The following is an 18,407-nucleotide window of genomic DNA, read 5'->3' on the forward strand; positions in this document are numbered from 1 at the left end:
TCACGTCACCCCTCTACTCAATAAACTCCAATGGCTACCTATTGTCTCCAGAATCAAATATAAAAATCTTATTTAGTGTTCAAAGGCCTGCAAAACTTAGTCTCGCTCCTCCTTTCCCAGTCTTCTTCTATGTATATCACTTCCTGCCACATACTCTTCAATCCACTGACGCTGGTTTTCTGCCTGTTTCACAAACAAGACTCTCCTCGGCTCTGGGCACTTTCCCCAGCTGTCCCCCATGCCCGGCATGTTCTCCCTCCTCTTATCTGCCTACTGCCTTTCCTGGCTTCCTCTTAAGTTCTGATTAAATCCTATCTTCTATAGGATGCCTTTTCCAACTCCTCTTAATTTAGCACCTTCCTTAATCATTTCCTATTTAGCCTGTATACAGCTTGTTTGTACATATTTGTTTCTCTGTCTCCAACACTAGATCGTGAGCTCCTTGAGAGCAGGGACTCTTTTGCCTTTTATCCTGTCCTCAGTGCCTAGCACATAGTAGGTACTTAAAAAGTCAGAAAGGTGATAACGAGCAGAGCCGATATTCACCAGATCTTCTAACTCCAAACTCATTTTTTCCTTCTGAGATAATCAAGCTCCCTGCCAAGACCTATCCCATAACAGGCTTTATTTTAAGTGTTCAGTGGTACTTCTTCCTGTTCTTCCTCCGTTATTCTCCCAGCCTCCTGAGATGGGGGCCACCTCCAGTCGTCCTGATCCATATCTTGCCACTGGACCCACATGGCTCTGGAGGAGAAAGCGAGGGTGGTGACTCCGCACAGCGCACCCTCGCTTAAATTCAATTCATTTGCAAGTCGTGGCATCAGCTTCCTCTTGGGAGAATGAGGGATAAACGACAGCAGCCTCCTGACAGTGAAATGCCTCTGCTTCTTTACAACTTTTTCTTCTTCAGCGTACTTCATCCATTATTTTCAGAAATACTTTGGTCTCTCTGACAAGCTGGAGAATAGAGAAGCATTCCTCCCAACCCGTCACTTTCTCTCCTATCCAGGGGAGCAGCCTATCTTCATCTATCTTCACCTATCAAAAACACGAACACAGGGTACTCTCTGCATGTCCCTTGTCCTTGAACTTGCTGGAAGCAAGGGCCTTCGTCCGCCCTTCTTATTGGCCACTCTCTTGGGCAAACAGCGTAGCAAAGTGCCAGGCTGCTGTACTGGGGGTCAGTTGACAGGGGCTCCACTTAGTCATAGCAGACTTCAGGGACATACTGTGCCTACCAAAGGCAATCTGCCAATTCCTGCCTAAACCCCAAATGAAAACAGACTCTTTTAGTGGCTGTTTAGGCTCTCAAGCATAATTAAGTTAGTTGTCGGTCACTTAGTACCTCTTATGCTTTCCACCATCTTTTCCATCAGACGGATTTTTAACGGTATCTCTTGTTGATCGGTTTCTCTAGCCACAATGCCCTCTATTCACTTTTGGAAGCTTTAAGTTTTCAGAACAAGAGGATACGAAAAGTGGAGAGGTATGATCATCAAAGCGTACTTTACAGAGCAGCAAAGCAGCTGGTCCAGAAGAATATTTCAAAGAAGTACAAAGTTTAAAGCTGAAGGCAAGTAGAAAAATTCCCATACATTCTTAATGTAAGTTCTATGAGGGCAAGGACTGTATTTTTTCTTCAGTCTTCTCTACAATACCTCCTCAATGTTTACAGCAGACATTTAGCAAATGCTTGTGGAAATGTTTATTGATCGATTGAATATCTATATATTAGTCAAGGAAATGATAACAGGAATAGTTACTAGGCTCTAGGCCAAAGTTCAAGTACCTGGAATAGGCGTAATCCAGTAGCATCTGACAAGAATCGGAGATCTCGATCCAGAAGAAATTCCACTGGAACCACAGAACCCAAACCCAATTTGTCCACTAATGGAGTGAAGGTCTGTGAAGCAGAGAAGAAGTAGATTAAATATCTGGAAGCATATCGTGGTCAAATTCTTACCTGGACAGACCCCAAAACTTCCATTTTTTTATAAACTTTGTCACCACTTTATAGTCAATAAAGTTGATTGACAATTTAAAGCCCAAAACCCTGCAAAATGATTCCTAACTCAGCACCAAATCCCTCAAATAACCTTCCCTTTCTTTTGCCCCCCCGTTTTTTTGGATCAGCATCATAAGCAAGGCAACGCTATGTAGTAAAGTTAATTTAAGGTCAAAATGCAAAAATTCTGAAATTCTCTATGATTTCTAAGGGACTCAGAGAGGGACTTCACGCCAGGTAGGATTGAGCGAAAACAGATTCAGATTTAAGACCTGTGGATAGTGTTCCTGAAATCTGAGGGGGTTCCAAAAATTAATCATTCTTTAATTTGACAAACATTGTGTAAATTGTGTAAGGTCCTTAAAAATGTATGTGCATATGTGCATAATAATTTTTCAAAAGTAAACTGACCGTAGACATCATCCAATGCTCTAACAAAAGAGGAAGCTAAACAAATTATGGTTTATGAATGTAATGGAATATTACTGGGTCATAAGAAATATTGAGTAGGAAGAATACAGAGAAGTATGGGAAAATAGAAGTAATGCAGAGTGAAGAAAGCGGAACTGAGAAAACCCACACCAACATACATAATATCCACAGCAGCTATGGAAATAAAGATGACTACTATAACAAAAACAAAATCCATACAATATACAGAAAAGAAATGCAGAAGGGGGTCTTAAAAACCAACAGGACAATTTTATTTCTGCCTTGTTAAGGACACTTTTAAATAAAATTTTATAAAAGAACACATTTAATACCACTCCCAAAACAAACAAAAAAGAAAGAAAAATTGTTCTAGCAAGTGAAAATATATCTTACATTGACAACGGGTCACTAAAAGTTTAAGGTCCAGTTTTTTTTCATGAATTTAAATTTAAACCATAAACAATTTAATTTTCTTTTAGTTGTTGCCACTTTTCACCTAATGTTTTTGATACAGAATAAGTAAGAAAAAGGTACTTACCTTTAGAATTAAATTCTGTTTATTATATCCTACCTTAGAGATAGGGAAAAGGACTAGACCGGTAATTTAGCTGATAAGGGCAACTCCCAGGAGAGGAAACGGCTACCAAGGCAGTCTGCACCTTCTCAGTTTCCCAAACTTGCCTGGAGTAGAGAATTGTCTGAGGCACTGAGGAGTTAAATCAGGCCCTGTCCAGGGTCACAGAGCCTAGAAGTGCCAGAGGCAGCATTTGAACCCACTTCTTACTGGCTCTGAGGTTAGTTCTCTAGGAGATGCCTTATAAGGGCAAATTTTTGATAATTTAAAACATCTTCAAGGATAAGATACCCATTTCAAAAATCTTCTATGAGAGTGTATTGAAGATGACAAAATTCCCCAGAGATAAAAAGTAACTAAATATTTTAAGATATAAAAACTTCCAGAGCACATCTGAGAAAACATTTCTTATCTGTGTTTGTTTTGTCCTGCAGAAAATTATCTAAATTATGCAGATTGATTCTCAAAAAGTAGAGCTGTTAATCAAAACCTCACAGTGATTATCCTATCACATACCTACTACAAACAGAACTTGCAAATCAAACTCCAAAGGCAGAAGGTTCAATCTGGTGCTACCCACTATACTCACCAGGGCTGGCCACTGTGCGATCGAGACCCTGGTCCCCTGGAGGAGAAACGGGTCCTTCCGAGGAGCCCAGACCAATGAGCCTTCTAGCAGCAGCACGATAACCTCTTGGGCGTGCACTTTCACCCAGGAGTGTTGCTTCCAGTCGCAGCCGTCGAATTCCACAAATATCTGCCAGAGAATCCAAGAAAGGATTGAGAAGCTCTATTTTGGAATTTCTTCATTTTACAACATACTCCTACAAACCCCTCGTGCTCAGCAAATGACTAAAGACCAAAACTAAGTTCTTTTAAAATTACTTTAGAAATCATTTTAAGAGTTACTGAGCACAGTTTAATGAGACAGAAGGCTGGCTTCCAGGCCCATTTGATCACTTAAGAAACAGAAGCACAGACACCGACAACCACAGGGCCTACACAAGAATTTCTTCCTTCTCATTAGGTCTCGAAGCCAATAAACAATTTTAATGTATTGTTATGTGATCTCAGGGGAGTCATAACATATGAAAATGAAGTTAAGGTTTTAGCTGCTAATCCCTTTTTGGATTCTATGGCAAGATTACAGGGCGTCTCAACACTCTCTGTGCACCTATGCTGAAAACGGTTTACAAGAGGGACGTGTGAATTAATAATAACGAACAACAGTAACTGCCCTTGCCATTTTTGATGATACTCTGCTGGCCAAGGGATGCTTTAGTCACAGTAAGGCTTTCCCTTCTTCCCTGAGGAGACTCTTTCACTTTCTTAAAACGCTGTTAACTGGAAATTACTACACGAGAAGCTACTCTGAAGAGCACGCTCCCGCCCCATCTGCTTTTGGTTCTGGCTCCCAACCACACAAGTCACAAAGTCCCTAAGAGGGATCTGTACAGATGTGGAATTAATGTAAAACACCATCTATTCAGCAGCCAAACACATAGGAAATTCTCAATAGACTATTTGTTGCTAGACGTTACTAAAAGTTGTCTGAACGATGAAGTGACACGTGCAAAGTTCAAGTTTCCCAATATTCTGTAAAGTGTGTTGCACGCTGTGGGCACAGATTCCTCCTTCCAATTCATGTAGTCATTCTGGGGCCAAAAAATCAATCCAAATTAGGGAGTGGGAAGAACAGCAGTTGGGTTCATTCAGTAACTATTTACTAAGCCACTGAAAGGGAACAAAAGGAAAATGATAGATGGTCCCGGTTCTCAAGGAGCCTGGCCCCTGCTGACGCCTCTGGCTAACACTCTCCCTCTATTAGTCAGTCACAGGACACCTAGCAGCAGACTATGCCTAACTCTCATTCCATCCTTCTCGACCCTCTTCTGCTTTGTCCAACTCCAACCCTGCTCTTTCCTGGTCCCTCTGGAATTCCCATTCCTTCATTCTGGACCTCGTTCTCTCCCCTTCCTTCCATCCGTGCATCCCAGGCCATCCTCTCCAGCTGCACCTTCACTCAAATCCTCCTCCACAATGGTCCTAGAGAAGGAGTTGAAAGACTTTCTGCTTCCTGCTGTCACTCTGAGACTTCCTTATAATTTAGTTACCTGCCTTCCTTTGAATTGGGCCAATTACATTTTCTACCCAGTTCATTCTCCATCCTTTCTCAAGGAGCTGGGCAGCTGGTTGGCTGACTGTCCTTCTCCTCCCCTCTTTGGCTTACGTGCTGATGTTCCCTCAAACTTCCTCAATGTCTTTAAAACCCATGACTCACTCCTTTAGGACGCCCTCCTCACCATTCTCTACACTGGTTCTACTTCCTTCACCCAAAATGCTGACATTCTTCTAGATGACCAAAGCCTCCTCTCACATTCCATCTGTCCCCATGTTCTACCCTTCCTTCTCACAGCCTCCAATCCCTCCCCCATGGCAAGGCAGTCCCTTTTGGTTCCTTATCTCATTCTCCACATACTCCAAGACCTACAGATACCTTTTGTAGGCCCCTTCTTCCACTTCACCTCTCCCCATTCCCAATTTCCCTACTAGATGTAACTCAGGGCATAAAATACCTTTTTTTGGGTGCCTACTGATAACTCCGTGTGTGTGTGTGTGTGTGTGTGTGTGTGTGTGTCCAAGGGAGCAGGGTTAGGGGATGTTTTTCGTCTCTCTTTTCCCATTACTGATGACTTTGAATATGAAGGAATAGTGTTAGTGGGGAAAGGGGTTGAAGAAACATAAGCACTGCTTTCACCTAATCAGGTTCGTACATTAGCAGAAAATTGTGGCTTCCAGGAGGAAAAAAAAGAGTAAGTATTTGAAATTGGGGGTTGAGGTAGGTAGAGGGAGGGATTTACTGAGGTTTTGGCGGGGGAGAGGGGGAGAATGTTAAATTCATGAGGCTGTAAGGTAAGATTTAGTAAGGGGTGGTGGTCTCAGCTTAGGTAGACAGGAAAACAAGCCCTTTGTCTCCCTAATTGTATGGACTTCTTTATATTATCACTGGCCTAGAGAGGGCAACAGCCAAAAGACAGTTTGCAGGCTATGTGAACCGATGTGGACTGCTCAACTTCAGAAAACAGAAAAGGAAACTTCTTGCCAATTATCCTCCCTTCACCAGACAGAGTAGTATTTTTTACATTTAAATAAAAAAAAAAACTATATGCGGTATATGTACATGGGGGCCATGGTGTAAATCTAGAACTTAAAAGATTAAAGCCTTGTGGCTACCAGAGAGGCAAAGGGTGGGTATGGTCAGAAGCAGAGAGAAAAGGACTGTTTGAGGCAGAAGAGAATTGAGACCAAAAAGTCTATTTTGACTGCTGGCCATCTTTTACTTCAGTGGGTGGCAGTGGTTGAGCTTTCTGACCTCCAATACAAAGGCAGCAGGAACCACCAGGCCTCTTGGTGGCTGTGGTTTGAACTACAAGTACATACTGGATGAAGCACACCTCCGTGGAAGGGAGGTTAAAAAAGTATGAGTTGGCTGGTTAACTTAACCGTGTTACCTTGGTGGGGGGGCAGGGGAAGGCTCGTGGGTGTTTATTTTCTGGTGGGACTAGCATGTCACTGAAGCAGGCCTTTCGATATATAAAAATAAATAAAGACCGAACAACTACCCATCCTCATTGGACCCTGCTGTCAAAGGATTTTCTGAAGGACAAGACAAACATAAGCATCCCAAACTCAGATCATTCCCCCCCCAAAATCGCTCCCCTCTTCTAAACTTCTATCCTGCAAAGGCACCGGCCCCTTGTCACTCACTTTTGCACCTCCACCGTCACTGTTATTCTTGACTCTTTGATCCAATCAGCTGCCAAATCTGGTAAACTTTCTCTAAAACTTCTTTAGAACTCAATCATTTCTCTATAGTCACACAACCACCTCCCTCCCGCCCAGTTTAGAATTCCTCTCTTTTTGTCTGGACTCTTCCAATAACCTTCTAAATGGTCTGAGTGCCTACTTCAATCTATCCTCCACACAGCTGCCAAGGTGATTTTCCTAAAGCCCAAGTCTGATCATGTTACCCCCTCCCCATACCCCCAATCAATAAACTCAGGCGGCTTCCTATTACCTCCAGGATCAAATACAAAGTCCTTTGTTTGACAGTTAGATCTCCTCACTCCTGGCCTCTTCCTACCTTTCCATTCTACTTCCCTTAAGCACCCTATGATCCAGCCACACCGGCCTACTGGCTATTCCGCACATAAGATGCTCCATCTTTCCTTAGTGCCTTTCTACTAGCTAGTACCTGGAAAGCTCTAACTTTTAGAATCCCCAGCTCCTTTAACACTCAGCTTAACTTCCACTTACTCCAGGAGGCATTTCCTGATCTCCCCACAGTTGCTGGCTCTCTTCCTGTACTTACCTTGTATTTTCTGATTTTTGTACTCAGGTTGTTGCCCCACTCCCATTAGAATGTAGGTTTGCTTGGGGAAGAGAACTGTTTTTTGTTTTTTCTTTATGTGCCCAGCACTCAGGAAGGGGAAAGCACAATCATTTATCAAGTACTTTGAAGAAGGCACTGTACTAAGCATATTATAGATGTTATCTCATACGATCACACAGGCTCACAGTAGGCACTTAATAAATGCTTGCTGGTTAAGCAACTGATTCTCTGAAACCCATAATCCAAAATCTCAATGTTTGGGGAGATTAAGGTCACACAGCCAGTAGGTGTCAGAGGTGAGATCGGAATCCCAGGCTTCCTGGCTTTGAGGCCAGCTCTCTATCCCACCAGAGGTAGGGAACGCTGGGCCTCGAGGCCACATGTGGCCTTCTAGGTCCTTGGATGAGGTCCTTTGACTGAGTCCAAGTTTTACAGAACAAATCCTTTTATTAAGGGGATTTGTTCTGTGAAGTTTGGATTCAGTCAAAGGGCCAAACTTGAGGCCCTAGAGGGCCCCACATGGCCTCGAGCCTGCAGGTCCCCCACCCCTGCACTATACCATAATGCCTTTTTAACACTAATATACTCACCTAAAACTCATGCTAAAATCTAAGTAAAAATAAAAATGAATAAATCGAAACCTGCATACATGGGAATATAATATTTTATTATGGTTAATCTTGGGAATTGAAAACAATAATCTAAAAGATAAACTTTTAGGTACTCTGAAGCGCTTTACAATAATTCTAAGGAAGAGCTAGGATACAGTGAGTCACCTAACTTCCCTGACTACTGCGAATATAAAGATTGATGGCTGAGTCGGCCTATTTTCTTGCAACTAAGCACTAAGTGATCAGATAATGGTCTCATATCCAAGATGTACAAGAAACTGATTAAAATGTGTTCAAACAAGAACCATTCCCAATAAATAAATGAGCAAAGGATTCGAAGTTTTCAAAGAAAGAAATTCGAGTTGTGAATGACCGTATGAAAACACTCCACGGTAGTAATGATGAGAGAAAGGCAAACTAAAGCAACTCCAGCTTCTACTTCGTATGCATCACACCGGGAAAGACAAAGTGAAAATGAGAATTGCTGAAGGGACTGTGGCAAAATAGGGGCACTCATGTCCTGTTGGCAGAGTCATTCTGCAACTACTACCTTTCAAACCCCCAAATCACCAACTGTTTGTTTGTCCCTTAAACTCAGAGAAACCCCCTCCCTCCCTGGAGATGAAGGAAAGAGGAAAAGAACTGACACTGACAAAAGCCACTTGCAGCGGCTTCATGGAGGGGCAAAGAACCTCAAGTTCAAGGCGTGCCATCAACTGGGGAGTGGTGTAAGAAATGATGAGAGGAACCATTTCAGAGAACATTAGGAAGACCTCTAGGAACTAATGCAGAGTGAACAGAGCCGGGAAAAGTTTGTGACAGCAACGACTGTAAGGCGCAAAGAAAAGAAAACTTTGAAAGACTGAAGAACTCTGATTAATGCAATGTCTAACCAGGATTCCAGAGGAAGGACGATAAAGCACAAAACAAGACATACATTTTCAGCTGTATGTGGAAATTTCAGCCCATGTGGAAATTTGTTTTGCTTGACTAAGCATATTTGTTATAAGGTTTCAAAAGGGGTGTGTGTGTGTGTGTGTGTGTGTGTGTGTGCGGGAAACCAGAAAAAGGAGGAAAAAAAGAAGTCAGGGCCATCGAGGCATGAAGAAACTAGGAAACATCACAAGCAGGATGGTTTTGGAAATTATGTGCTGAGTTTATTACATATTTTAAGAAAAAAAAGCAAGCTGTATATATGATAGACTCCCAGTTTCACATATGACCAATCTTCTTTTTCTGTTCTATGCATATGGAAACACTCATTTTATTTAGTTTCTAAGGTTTAGAATTAAAAGAAATTTTAAAAAATGAATGTGATATAAAAACAAAAAGCATCTATTTTCTTAAAGATTAATGATTGGAATAAAAGTGTAGAGTGTTTTTGATGAATTGATAAATACCTGCTGAAGACTGATATCTAACACTGAGCTTAATTTTTATCCGGAAATAAAAGTTTTAGAAATGAGTTAAGGTCGGAAAAGTTTTACACACAAGATAACTGGTAGTAGTCGGATCACAGGTTAGCCAATAGTAAAAACGAAGACAAAACAGGTGATGGTATACGGATCAACCCATAGAACACTGAAAGGAAAATAAGTTATAAACAGAACGTAATTTTAAAAAATGGTCTGACATAGTTGAAAAATATCACTGTTTCTCAAAGACGGGAAAAGGCGACAACCGTGAGCTACAACTGGGACTTGGGAACCAGAGGATGAGTTATCCTAAGAGAACAGAGATATAGCAGTGTCACTTTTTGCTTTTCTTTAAAAGATTCCTTCCAGAGTGATATGGCTTAGGAGTTTTAAAATCAAATAAGGAAAAAGACAGTTCTGAAATAGTGAATTTTCATAAATTCTCCAGAGAGGAGGTAAAAAAATACAGGCCTTCCAAAGTGACTTGATCAAGTCAGAGCAATGTTTGGTTCTAGCTTTCACAAGGCTTATTCTCATTTGAGATATCACTAATAACAACTTTCCTTCCCCATCTGCTCTACATTTTATAACAAAATGGGAGTCTTCCAAAATATCCATCCGGCAAAACTGTAGCAAACTGAGATGATGTTGGGGAAGAATCAATTGTTTCACAGCATCATAGTATCAGGGGCTGGAAGGGACCTCTGGGAGAACCTATACTTTTGTAGACATTCCTCCCTTTCGCTCTTCTCATGGCTCCTCCTATAGAAACTTAGCTCAAACATTCCTGAACAGAGTGACTTTTAAAATTAAAGAGTTTAGGTACCTCACAGATAACCTGCATGTATGTAAAATAAAATACCTGCAATTAACACTTAATCCTTTTCTGAACTATTCCAAAGACTCGCATAGGTTATTCTAGTTTGTATTTTCCCCCAGCTTCCCGAGAAGACATAAGATAGAGCCTTTCTCCTCCTCCCCTCCTCCATTTCTCTCCTGCTCCCCTCACCCCCAACAGAAAGAGGCTATCTGCCCAACTTCAAACAGCAAACCATTAACTCACTTGAGATTAGTCACTAGAATTGTCAAACCTTTCCCTTTTCTTGGCTCACCAAAATAAGTAGGAACTTAACACAGGAGAACAAAATAAACTTTGGTAGTTCTGTGAGTCAGGAATTCCAACGGAGCTAAGGTTTAAAGGACATCATTAAAAAAAAAAGGATGAGCAAAACCCCGGGATGGGCTGGTCATGTGACAAGCTAGGTTCTTATAACTGATACTGCTGGATATCTGTGCTGTGCTGGCATTCCTACTATATCAGGAGGATACAAGTACTTTTGAATTATCTCCATGGCAAGCTTACGGCCAGACTTGGAGTGGGCTGCAATATGCGTACCTGGAAGCAATACCCACATCTCGTAATCACAAATCCATTTGAGGATCTGACGGTATTACGAGGAGGTATTTAAAGGTAAATCTTACATGTCCCCAAAACAGTATAAAAATTGTCTATTAGAGAAGTTTTACATCCTAGGCTAAATTAATTTAAAAACAAAATCCCAAAAGAAGATGATGGAGGAAACTCCCAAAGGGAGTTGAAGCTGTTCCCTGCCAGTGACACACACCCAGGAGGACTTTCCATTCATGACTCCAAATGTATCAATTAGGATGAAGAAAGTATAGATGATCCATCAGACAGTTCAAGAAGTGGATTCTTAGGTGATGGCGACAGCCACGTTAGAGTCTTGAGGCAAGGTTATAAAATTTCAGAGTGGAAATGGAGAACACAAGTAGTTATTTATTTTAAACAAATAAGCAGAGTCGCTGCTCACCGAGATCCGCAATTCTCTAGCAGCCCTGATCCAGAAAAACAGTTCAAGAGGGCCCGACAGAATACGACTTTGGTAGTCTCAAGACAAATAAATTACCAGCATGATTCCACCGTCACTAGATAAATCCAGAAGAAACACTCTGATTGTAAATTCCGTGAAGCCAATCACTGAAAGGTAGGCTGCAGAGTGGAAATGCTGCTGGACATCCAAATTGGAATTACCCCCTACAGGTTAAACCAATTTATGAATGGGTTGTCCTCCAAAAATATTAAGTTGGTCTTGCTCGGAATCTAGAACACATTTTCCTGTAGAACAATACTGTAGAAGAGGGTTAACTCAAAGCCTTATTTTTTAAAGAAAACCAGGACAAAGGCATCAGAATTTCAATCAATCAATCAGCATTTAACTGCCTACTACTGACAAGGAGTCAGGCTAGGAGCTAGGGATACAAATAAAAAAAAAAATCAATACAACCCCTGCCCCCAAGGAGTTTGCAATAGGAAGGAACCTATATACAGATAAATAACTACCAAGAAATTTGAGGAGGTGGAAGAGCTAAGCCCTGAATGAAGCAGTACATTTCAAACTTGGGGGAAGGAAAGGACAGAATGGCAAGAGATTGAATGCCAGGTTCAGGAAACAAAGAGTAGGCCAGTTTGGATAGAATGTAGAGGAATAACTTAAAAGTCTGGATGGTAGGCTGCAGCCAGGTTACAATGGGCTTTAAGTGCCAAGGCAAGGAGTAAAAGATAAGAAGCAAGTGATGTCAAATAATATGGGTTAGTATGTCTTTCGTATCATCCAAGCTCTGTCAGTACAATACTGTTCCTGGTTTACTTCCTGCCACCAGCTTCAAACCACAAAGTCTACACCCAGGCCAACACATCTACCCCCCACCTCAGGACTCCTGACAAGTGACCTTTTGCCTCATCTACCCCAGTTAAGAAGCTTCCACCTCACTTCCTGACCACAGCTCCAAAGAAAGCCCAAACCCTGTCCCCCCCCACCCCCCCAACTCTTTTCAGTTCCCCTTTAAGAGCAGTCTTCCCACACAAGAATGTAAGGTCCCTGAGGGCAGGGACTGGTTGCTTTGCATTTGTATACCCTGAAAGAGCAGAAAGCCTAGGTTTTAAAAAGTACCAAATAAATGTAATTGATATCTTTTAGGCAGAAATACAGTTTAACTAGAAAAAGATAACACAATAGGCTATGTATGAGCTTGACCTCAACGTCTTTTTGGTGACATCCCTTTTTTCTTCATTTCCAATTCAGCTGCACTGGTCTGAACTGGACCCTGTCATGCCTCCAGGAAACCCATCAACAGGAAATAATCATTCTACTAGGCTGCATCAGCCTGGATCCTCACCTCTCATTGGTACCCTCTGCCCCTCTGATGGCAGAGCTGGACAGAAAAGAACTCATCTCAAAGCTTTCATTTAAAGAGATCTCCCAGTCCAGCCATCTCTCCCTGTTTCCCACTTGTCTGTTTGGACTGGATTCTATCACATTCTTTTCCTTCTCCTTCTAGCCTTTTCAGCTTCCTTTTCTGGGTAGTCTCTCCTTTCCCCCCTCCCCACCAATTGTAAACTCTTTAAGGACAAGGGCTGCTTTTTCATATTTATATCTCTTTCGTTTAGCACAGTTCTTGGCACGTAGCTGTCATCTAATAAATGTTTACCAACTGAAGTTTTTGTGTTTTTTGGCTACATATTCAACCTTTTAATTTTTAATTTGCTCTCTGGAGTCGGCTTAATCTCCAGGTAGTGGGCAGGGAGTACACAGTTTGTGTAGACTATCTAACCCAGTTCTCAGGCTAAGCATAGCTTCCACTACAAATTAATAAAATGGCATTTGGGTTTATAAACCAGTCTCTTACGATTTTATCATTAAGATCATGACTGCTCCCAGGTGAAGGGCTAAAAGTAAGCTTCTCACAGTCTGCAATACTGTAGACAGAATGACTTCCCCTCTCAAGAAGCAAAGGCATTTTGGAGTCCTGAAACACACCAACCTGTCAAAGGCAAGTGAAAACTGAGAAGCAGTGGCAGGTGCTACGGCCCCCAGCCCTTCTGGCAAGAAAAGCCTCAAGGAGCCCACCCCAGCTGTTGTTCAGGGTGCTACTGACGAATGAAACTGACACATTACCTTCTAGTAGTCACGCTGAGGTGGAAGTTAAGATGGTCGCTGAGGAAAAAAACAGGAACGGCAAGATTGGTAAAACCCTGTTCTCAGGGAAGGAAATCCATGACAGGAAAGAGACACTTAGTGAAGCAGAAAGTAAGGAGGCCCAGCCTATGAAAGATTTGTGAAGAGTGAGCATCTCTCATTTGGAAAAGATGCCAGGGGAAGATCGGTTAATCAAGAATATTCTAAGGAAAATGAGGAAGTTACGATTTATTCACTCACTTAACAACCATTTACTGAGTACCTACTATGTGACAAAGTATGAGCATAGGAAGAGATACTGAACAAACCTGAAATGAATAGAAGAGAAAGGAAAGTCGACACAATGCTATTCTACAAACTCTAGTTAGCTGTTCAAGAGCAGCATCTGATCGGATAGAAACTGGCCTTTAAAAACAAAACAAAGCCGGAATGGCACAAGGTACGGGTACCTGAGTGCCTAACAACTCTATGTGGCTCCAGATAAACTTAGATTTAAATTTCTAAGACAAAAGACACAGGTTTTCATATATCCACTTTCCATCTCTAGAAGATTGTAAACTTCCACGGTGTTTTGCCACTATGGATTTGATGGAGGAGCATTAACTTCCGGGCAATTTCAGCATCAAAGTGTATTTAGAAATTTACACTATCATTTGTGCCTAAAGTGAAGAGGAATGTTTTGAATCACTCCAGAAGCTTGTTCAGTCAACCCTCAATTATTCATACTAAATAGGGGAGCTCTGCTATGCTTTACACAAAACTATGAATGCCTGAAAACATCTTAAAAATAACAGAAAGAACGTGTGCCCAATCATCGGCCTGCTATCTACAAACTCCACCCATGAGTACATGAAGAGCACTTGTGATTGGTGGATGGATATGTTTACTACAGTGTGATATGTTTACTACACTGTGTTGTACAACGGCCATGCAAATTAGAAAGGCCCACAAGCCTAAGGCCTACAAGAGCTAGGATGGTGGATGAACAAGAAATTTAATCAAAATGGAAAATACCGACGTACAGGTCGGCTTCTATACATCTTCAAATTACAGATACACACTGAACCAAATTATTACCACAACAACGGTTAAGGGTGGAAGAGCAAGAAACATTTTGCAAGCTAGTCAAAATTCCCACAAGTTCATTTTTATGAGCTTTTAAAACAGCACAACTTGTTTTGATTTCCTGCAGAGCCCCACTGCCGGGTTACAGGGAAGTTCCCAAGCGCTCCCTCCAGTTTCTACAGTTACTGCAACTTTACTCTGTGGAACAAGGTCTACGTGCCTCCTCCTGAATGAACAGGCGCTAGGCTTCGAACACCTAACTCCCTCGGGAGACGTGAAAGCGCTTACCTAAAGACCGTGACTTCAAGGTAAAAAACACGGCTAACCTAATTCATTTCCTACATTGGTAAGCAAGAATCAGGCCGAAGAGATGCGGCCCAATCCGTTTCCAAGATCTTAAAGGAGCCCCAAACCTTGACTGCAGCCCTAGTTTCACGTGCAGGGTGCGGGGAATACCAACTCCACTTGGACCCGATTTCCCTCCCTGCAAACTGCCTTCCGCATTCCCTCCATCCCTCACTGTGCCCTTCACAGCCCCGGGTCTAGTCGCCTAACAACAACCCACAACGCACCAAGGCTGAGTTTGTAAAAGACCGCCAGGATTACCAAAGAGCTAGAACCCAATAACCCCGCACAACGACCGACGTCTACACCTTCCCGCCTCCAAACAGAGCAGACAGGCTTCCTAACGCTAGCACTCCCAACTTCAAAAATCAGGGCGATGTTTCCGAGTAACTGCCGGTAAATACAGGCAGGTGCAAACCGCTCCAGAGGGCGAAACTTTCAAAGCACCCCCCCACCCCCCCACTGCACACGCCAACCCCACAAAAGAGAAGCTCCGGCCAGCCCGGAGGAGGAGGACCCGCAGGCCTGCGGACGCTCCAGGGCAAGGGCTGGCCGCCCCTTGACCACCCTGGCCCAGGAGCTCGCGGCGGCCAAGCTCGGACGCCGCTAACTTGGACCGCGACCCCCCCGCCCCCCCCCCGCCCATGTCTCCCCAGACTGCGGGGGCCAAACGCAAAGTTGAAACCAAAACACAAATCCCAGAACCTCTCCCGGGGCGGGCGGGAGCTGGCTCCAGAAGCAGGAAACTGGGGGACCCGGCGAGCCAACGGGCCCCGGAGGAAAGGCGGGAGCCCCGAGCGGCGGCCGGGCCCCGGCCGCTGTCACCCCCCGGGAACGCTGCGGGAGCTGCGGGCCTCCTCCGGGACCAGCCCAGCCCAGCCCCGCGCCCCGCGCCCCGTTCCGCACGCCGCCCGGGCTCAGGGGCCGGCCGAGGGCGGCCGATGGGGTGCGGGACTCCTGGAAGGGGGCGCGGGAGAAGGGAGCCCGAGCTGCGAGCCCTCCCGGGGGGAGCTGCCGGCAGGGAAGGAGCCGCGGCTCCGGGGGCGCCCACTGTCGGCCGGGGCCCGCGGGCCCGGTAAGGCCCCGGGGTTGGGGGGAAGGATTCCGGGGGACTGTTGGGAAGGCGTGTTTGGGGAGAGGGGGGCGTCGGGAAAGGGGTCGCCCAGGAGGCGGGGCCTGATGGCTGGAAAGCTGCAGCTCCCGGTCCCCGGCGCGTCTCCCGAGAGGAAATGGGGGGCGCTCCGGGGGGGCTCGCCCCTTCCTGCGGCCCCGGGGCCCCTTCGCGGAGGTCCCTACCGGCGAGGAGAGGGCAGGAGCCGCCCCCTCGCTCCCCGGGCCGCCGCAGGCCCCGCAGCCCCGGCCTCGCGTTCCCAGCGTGCCCGCCACTCACCGCCAGATCCTGGGGCACCGCCCCGCTCATGGCCCGCACGGTCCCGGCCCTCCAGGCCCGAGTGCGCAGCGCAGGCCCCGGATCCCCGCTCTCTGCTGCTGCCGCCGCCGCCGCCGCCGCCGGTGCCTGGGCCGAGGCCGCCGCCGCATCCGCAAACAGAAGCAGCAGCCGCTTCCCCACCGGGGAGGCCGCCGCGTCCGCCATGACCAGGGCCGGCCGGACCCGCCGCTCCCACCGCCGCCCCGAGCCCAGAAGCTGCCGCCGCCGAGAGCCCGATCCGCCCGCGAGGCCTCCGCACCCCCTACCCCCCTCCCCCCCACCCCCAAGCCACCACCAACCACCGCCGCCGCGCAGCGCCCCCCGCGGCCGGGAGCGGAGCCGCAGCCCCGGGCTCCTCACAGCGCCCCCCGCGGTCCGGAGCGGGGCCGCAGCCCGGGGCCCCTCGCAGCGCCCCACCCCGTCTCCCCCGCCGCTGCAGCGCCTCCTGCGGTCGGGAGGGGAACTGCACGCCGGGTGGGTGGGGTGTCCTTTTTCTCCTGCCCCCTACTCTGGCCTCTGATAAACAGCGCCCTCTACGAAGGCACTAGAGGCAGGAGTCGTGGTTCCCCAATCAGGGGGTTCCCTACTCCTTGGGGTCATCCTCTTTGGATTGGAGACTAAAGATTTTTAACTTGGGCAGGATCCGTACGGATAGTGGTCCTGTCCAGTATAAATAGGGTCAAGCCCCCAAACCCCTTGGCTTCTCACCCTGCAGACCCAAGGTTCGATCCCTTTCTGCCTATTGGCCCGTAAGTAGTTACTTTCTTCCCATTGGTTCACAGATGCAATCTCTCTCTTCTCATTGGTTTGCAAAGCACATGGTATCGAATTCTTCCTTTCCCATTGGTCTGAGGCCCATACGGCCTAAACTCTTTTTTCCCATTGGCCACTGAACCTTGGAACGTGACTGTTTCCCTTAGCCCTGGCCCGTGGCCAATCCAGCCTTCTTGAGCACTCTGTTGCCCATTTTGGCACATTCCCTAGCACTTTCTCCTTTCCTTGTTTACAAACATCCTGGGAATAAGCCAGCGGCCCAGTTAAGCATCTCTTTTGTTGCGTACTCGTGAGTTTCTGCTAAAACCCTCTTCAAACCAACGTGGTGGGGCCGACATGGAAGACCCTGATGACACGTGTTCGACTCATGGCTCCCTTTGTCACGCAAGGCCAGCTTAGTAATAAAGCGCAGCAGGCTGATGCCGCCTGGGGAGTGATTTGGTCAGTGTGCTGGGGGGGCGGGGCACGGGAAATTCTGTCAAGTCAGTTTGCTACCTGAACTGAGGACCCCAATGGCCACTGCAGGGGTGCCTGCTTCAGAAGTCCCAAGTAAAGCAATGGCCACGTACATGAAGGGTTTAAAGGCAGATGCGGTAATTTACAAGAGGCCAGTTGTATCCAAAAGAAAACCTACCAGAGAATAGATACAAGTATCAAATGACCAAAGCTGCTCCTCAGTGTTCCGAGGGAGGGAGGGAGGGAGGGTGGGAGGGTAGGAGGGTAATTTCTTACACCGCTGGGTTCCGCCAAGTACTGCCATGTATTCTAGGATTCCCGAGTTAGCCTGGCCATTGGTGTCCTTAGATCTGACCTGCCCCCTGAGCCCCAGTTCTCTTTCTTTACAGATTCTAGGCTTGCAGACTATGACTCTGGAACACGCACAAACTCAAGTGGCTCCTTTTCTGCCTCTCGGCCTCTTCTCGCTGCACCTCTCCCTCTTCTGACTGACCCACACACTTGAGTGTGTTTTTTCTCTAGGCCAACGTGTCTTTTCCGGCAACACCAGGGCTGAGAGTTCCCCCGATTCCTGGCCTAGAGGCTTGCAAGGTGTCTTCCTTTAGCTCACTGGGGCCACTGGCCTTCTGGCTAACATTAATAGTCTTGGAGCCACTTTCCACATAGTGCTCTAATTACCAGAGGGAGGATGTTGGTAGTGGAAATGGGATGCGACCTTTATACACTATAACCAGAAATATTGCTAAATAAATGAGAGAAATTATTCTCTAATTCAGTAGTGAAAGGAGAAACATGGAAAACAATTGTGTCCTCAAACTTTCACCAAAACAGGATGAGTACTTATTAGTAGCTGAATTAGTTAAGTGTTATTGGAACAAATGCCTAAAAATATAACATTGTCCTTACTTCT

General features: G+C 45.6%; 1 protein-coding gene across 1 annotated transcript in view; it reads right to left on the minus strand.

Moving 5' to 3' along the window:
• KDM3B (lysine demethylase 3B) overlaps nt 1-16,513 on the minus strand; it is a 52,883-nt gene extending 36,370 nt beyond the window's left edge. Inside the window, exons 1-3 of the mRNA XM_036749133.1 lie at nt 16,229-16,513; nt 3,601-3,768; nt 1,790-1,903 (exon numbers count right to left, since the gene is read on the minus strand). Coding sequence (XP_036605028.1) covers nt 1,790-1,903; nt 3,601-3,768; nt 16,229-16,432 — 486 coding nt within the window. The 5' untranslated portion in view covers nt 16,433-16,513. The remainder of the gene's footprint in view (nt 1-1,789; nt 1,904-3,600; nt 3,769-16,228) is intronic.
• Nucleotides 16,514-18,407: the final 1,894 nt, after the last annotated feature.

Source organism: Trichosurus vulpecula, chromosome 3 (genome assembly GCF_011100635.1).
Source record: "Trichosurus vulpecula isolate mTriVul1 chromosome 3, mTriVul1.pri, whole genome shotgun sequence".
NCBI classification, from domain to species: domain Eukaryota; kingdom Metazoa; phylum Chordata; class Mammalia; order Diprotodontia; family Phalangeridae; genus Trichosurus; species Trichosurus vulpecula.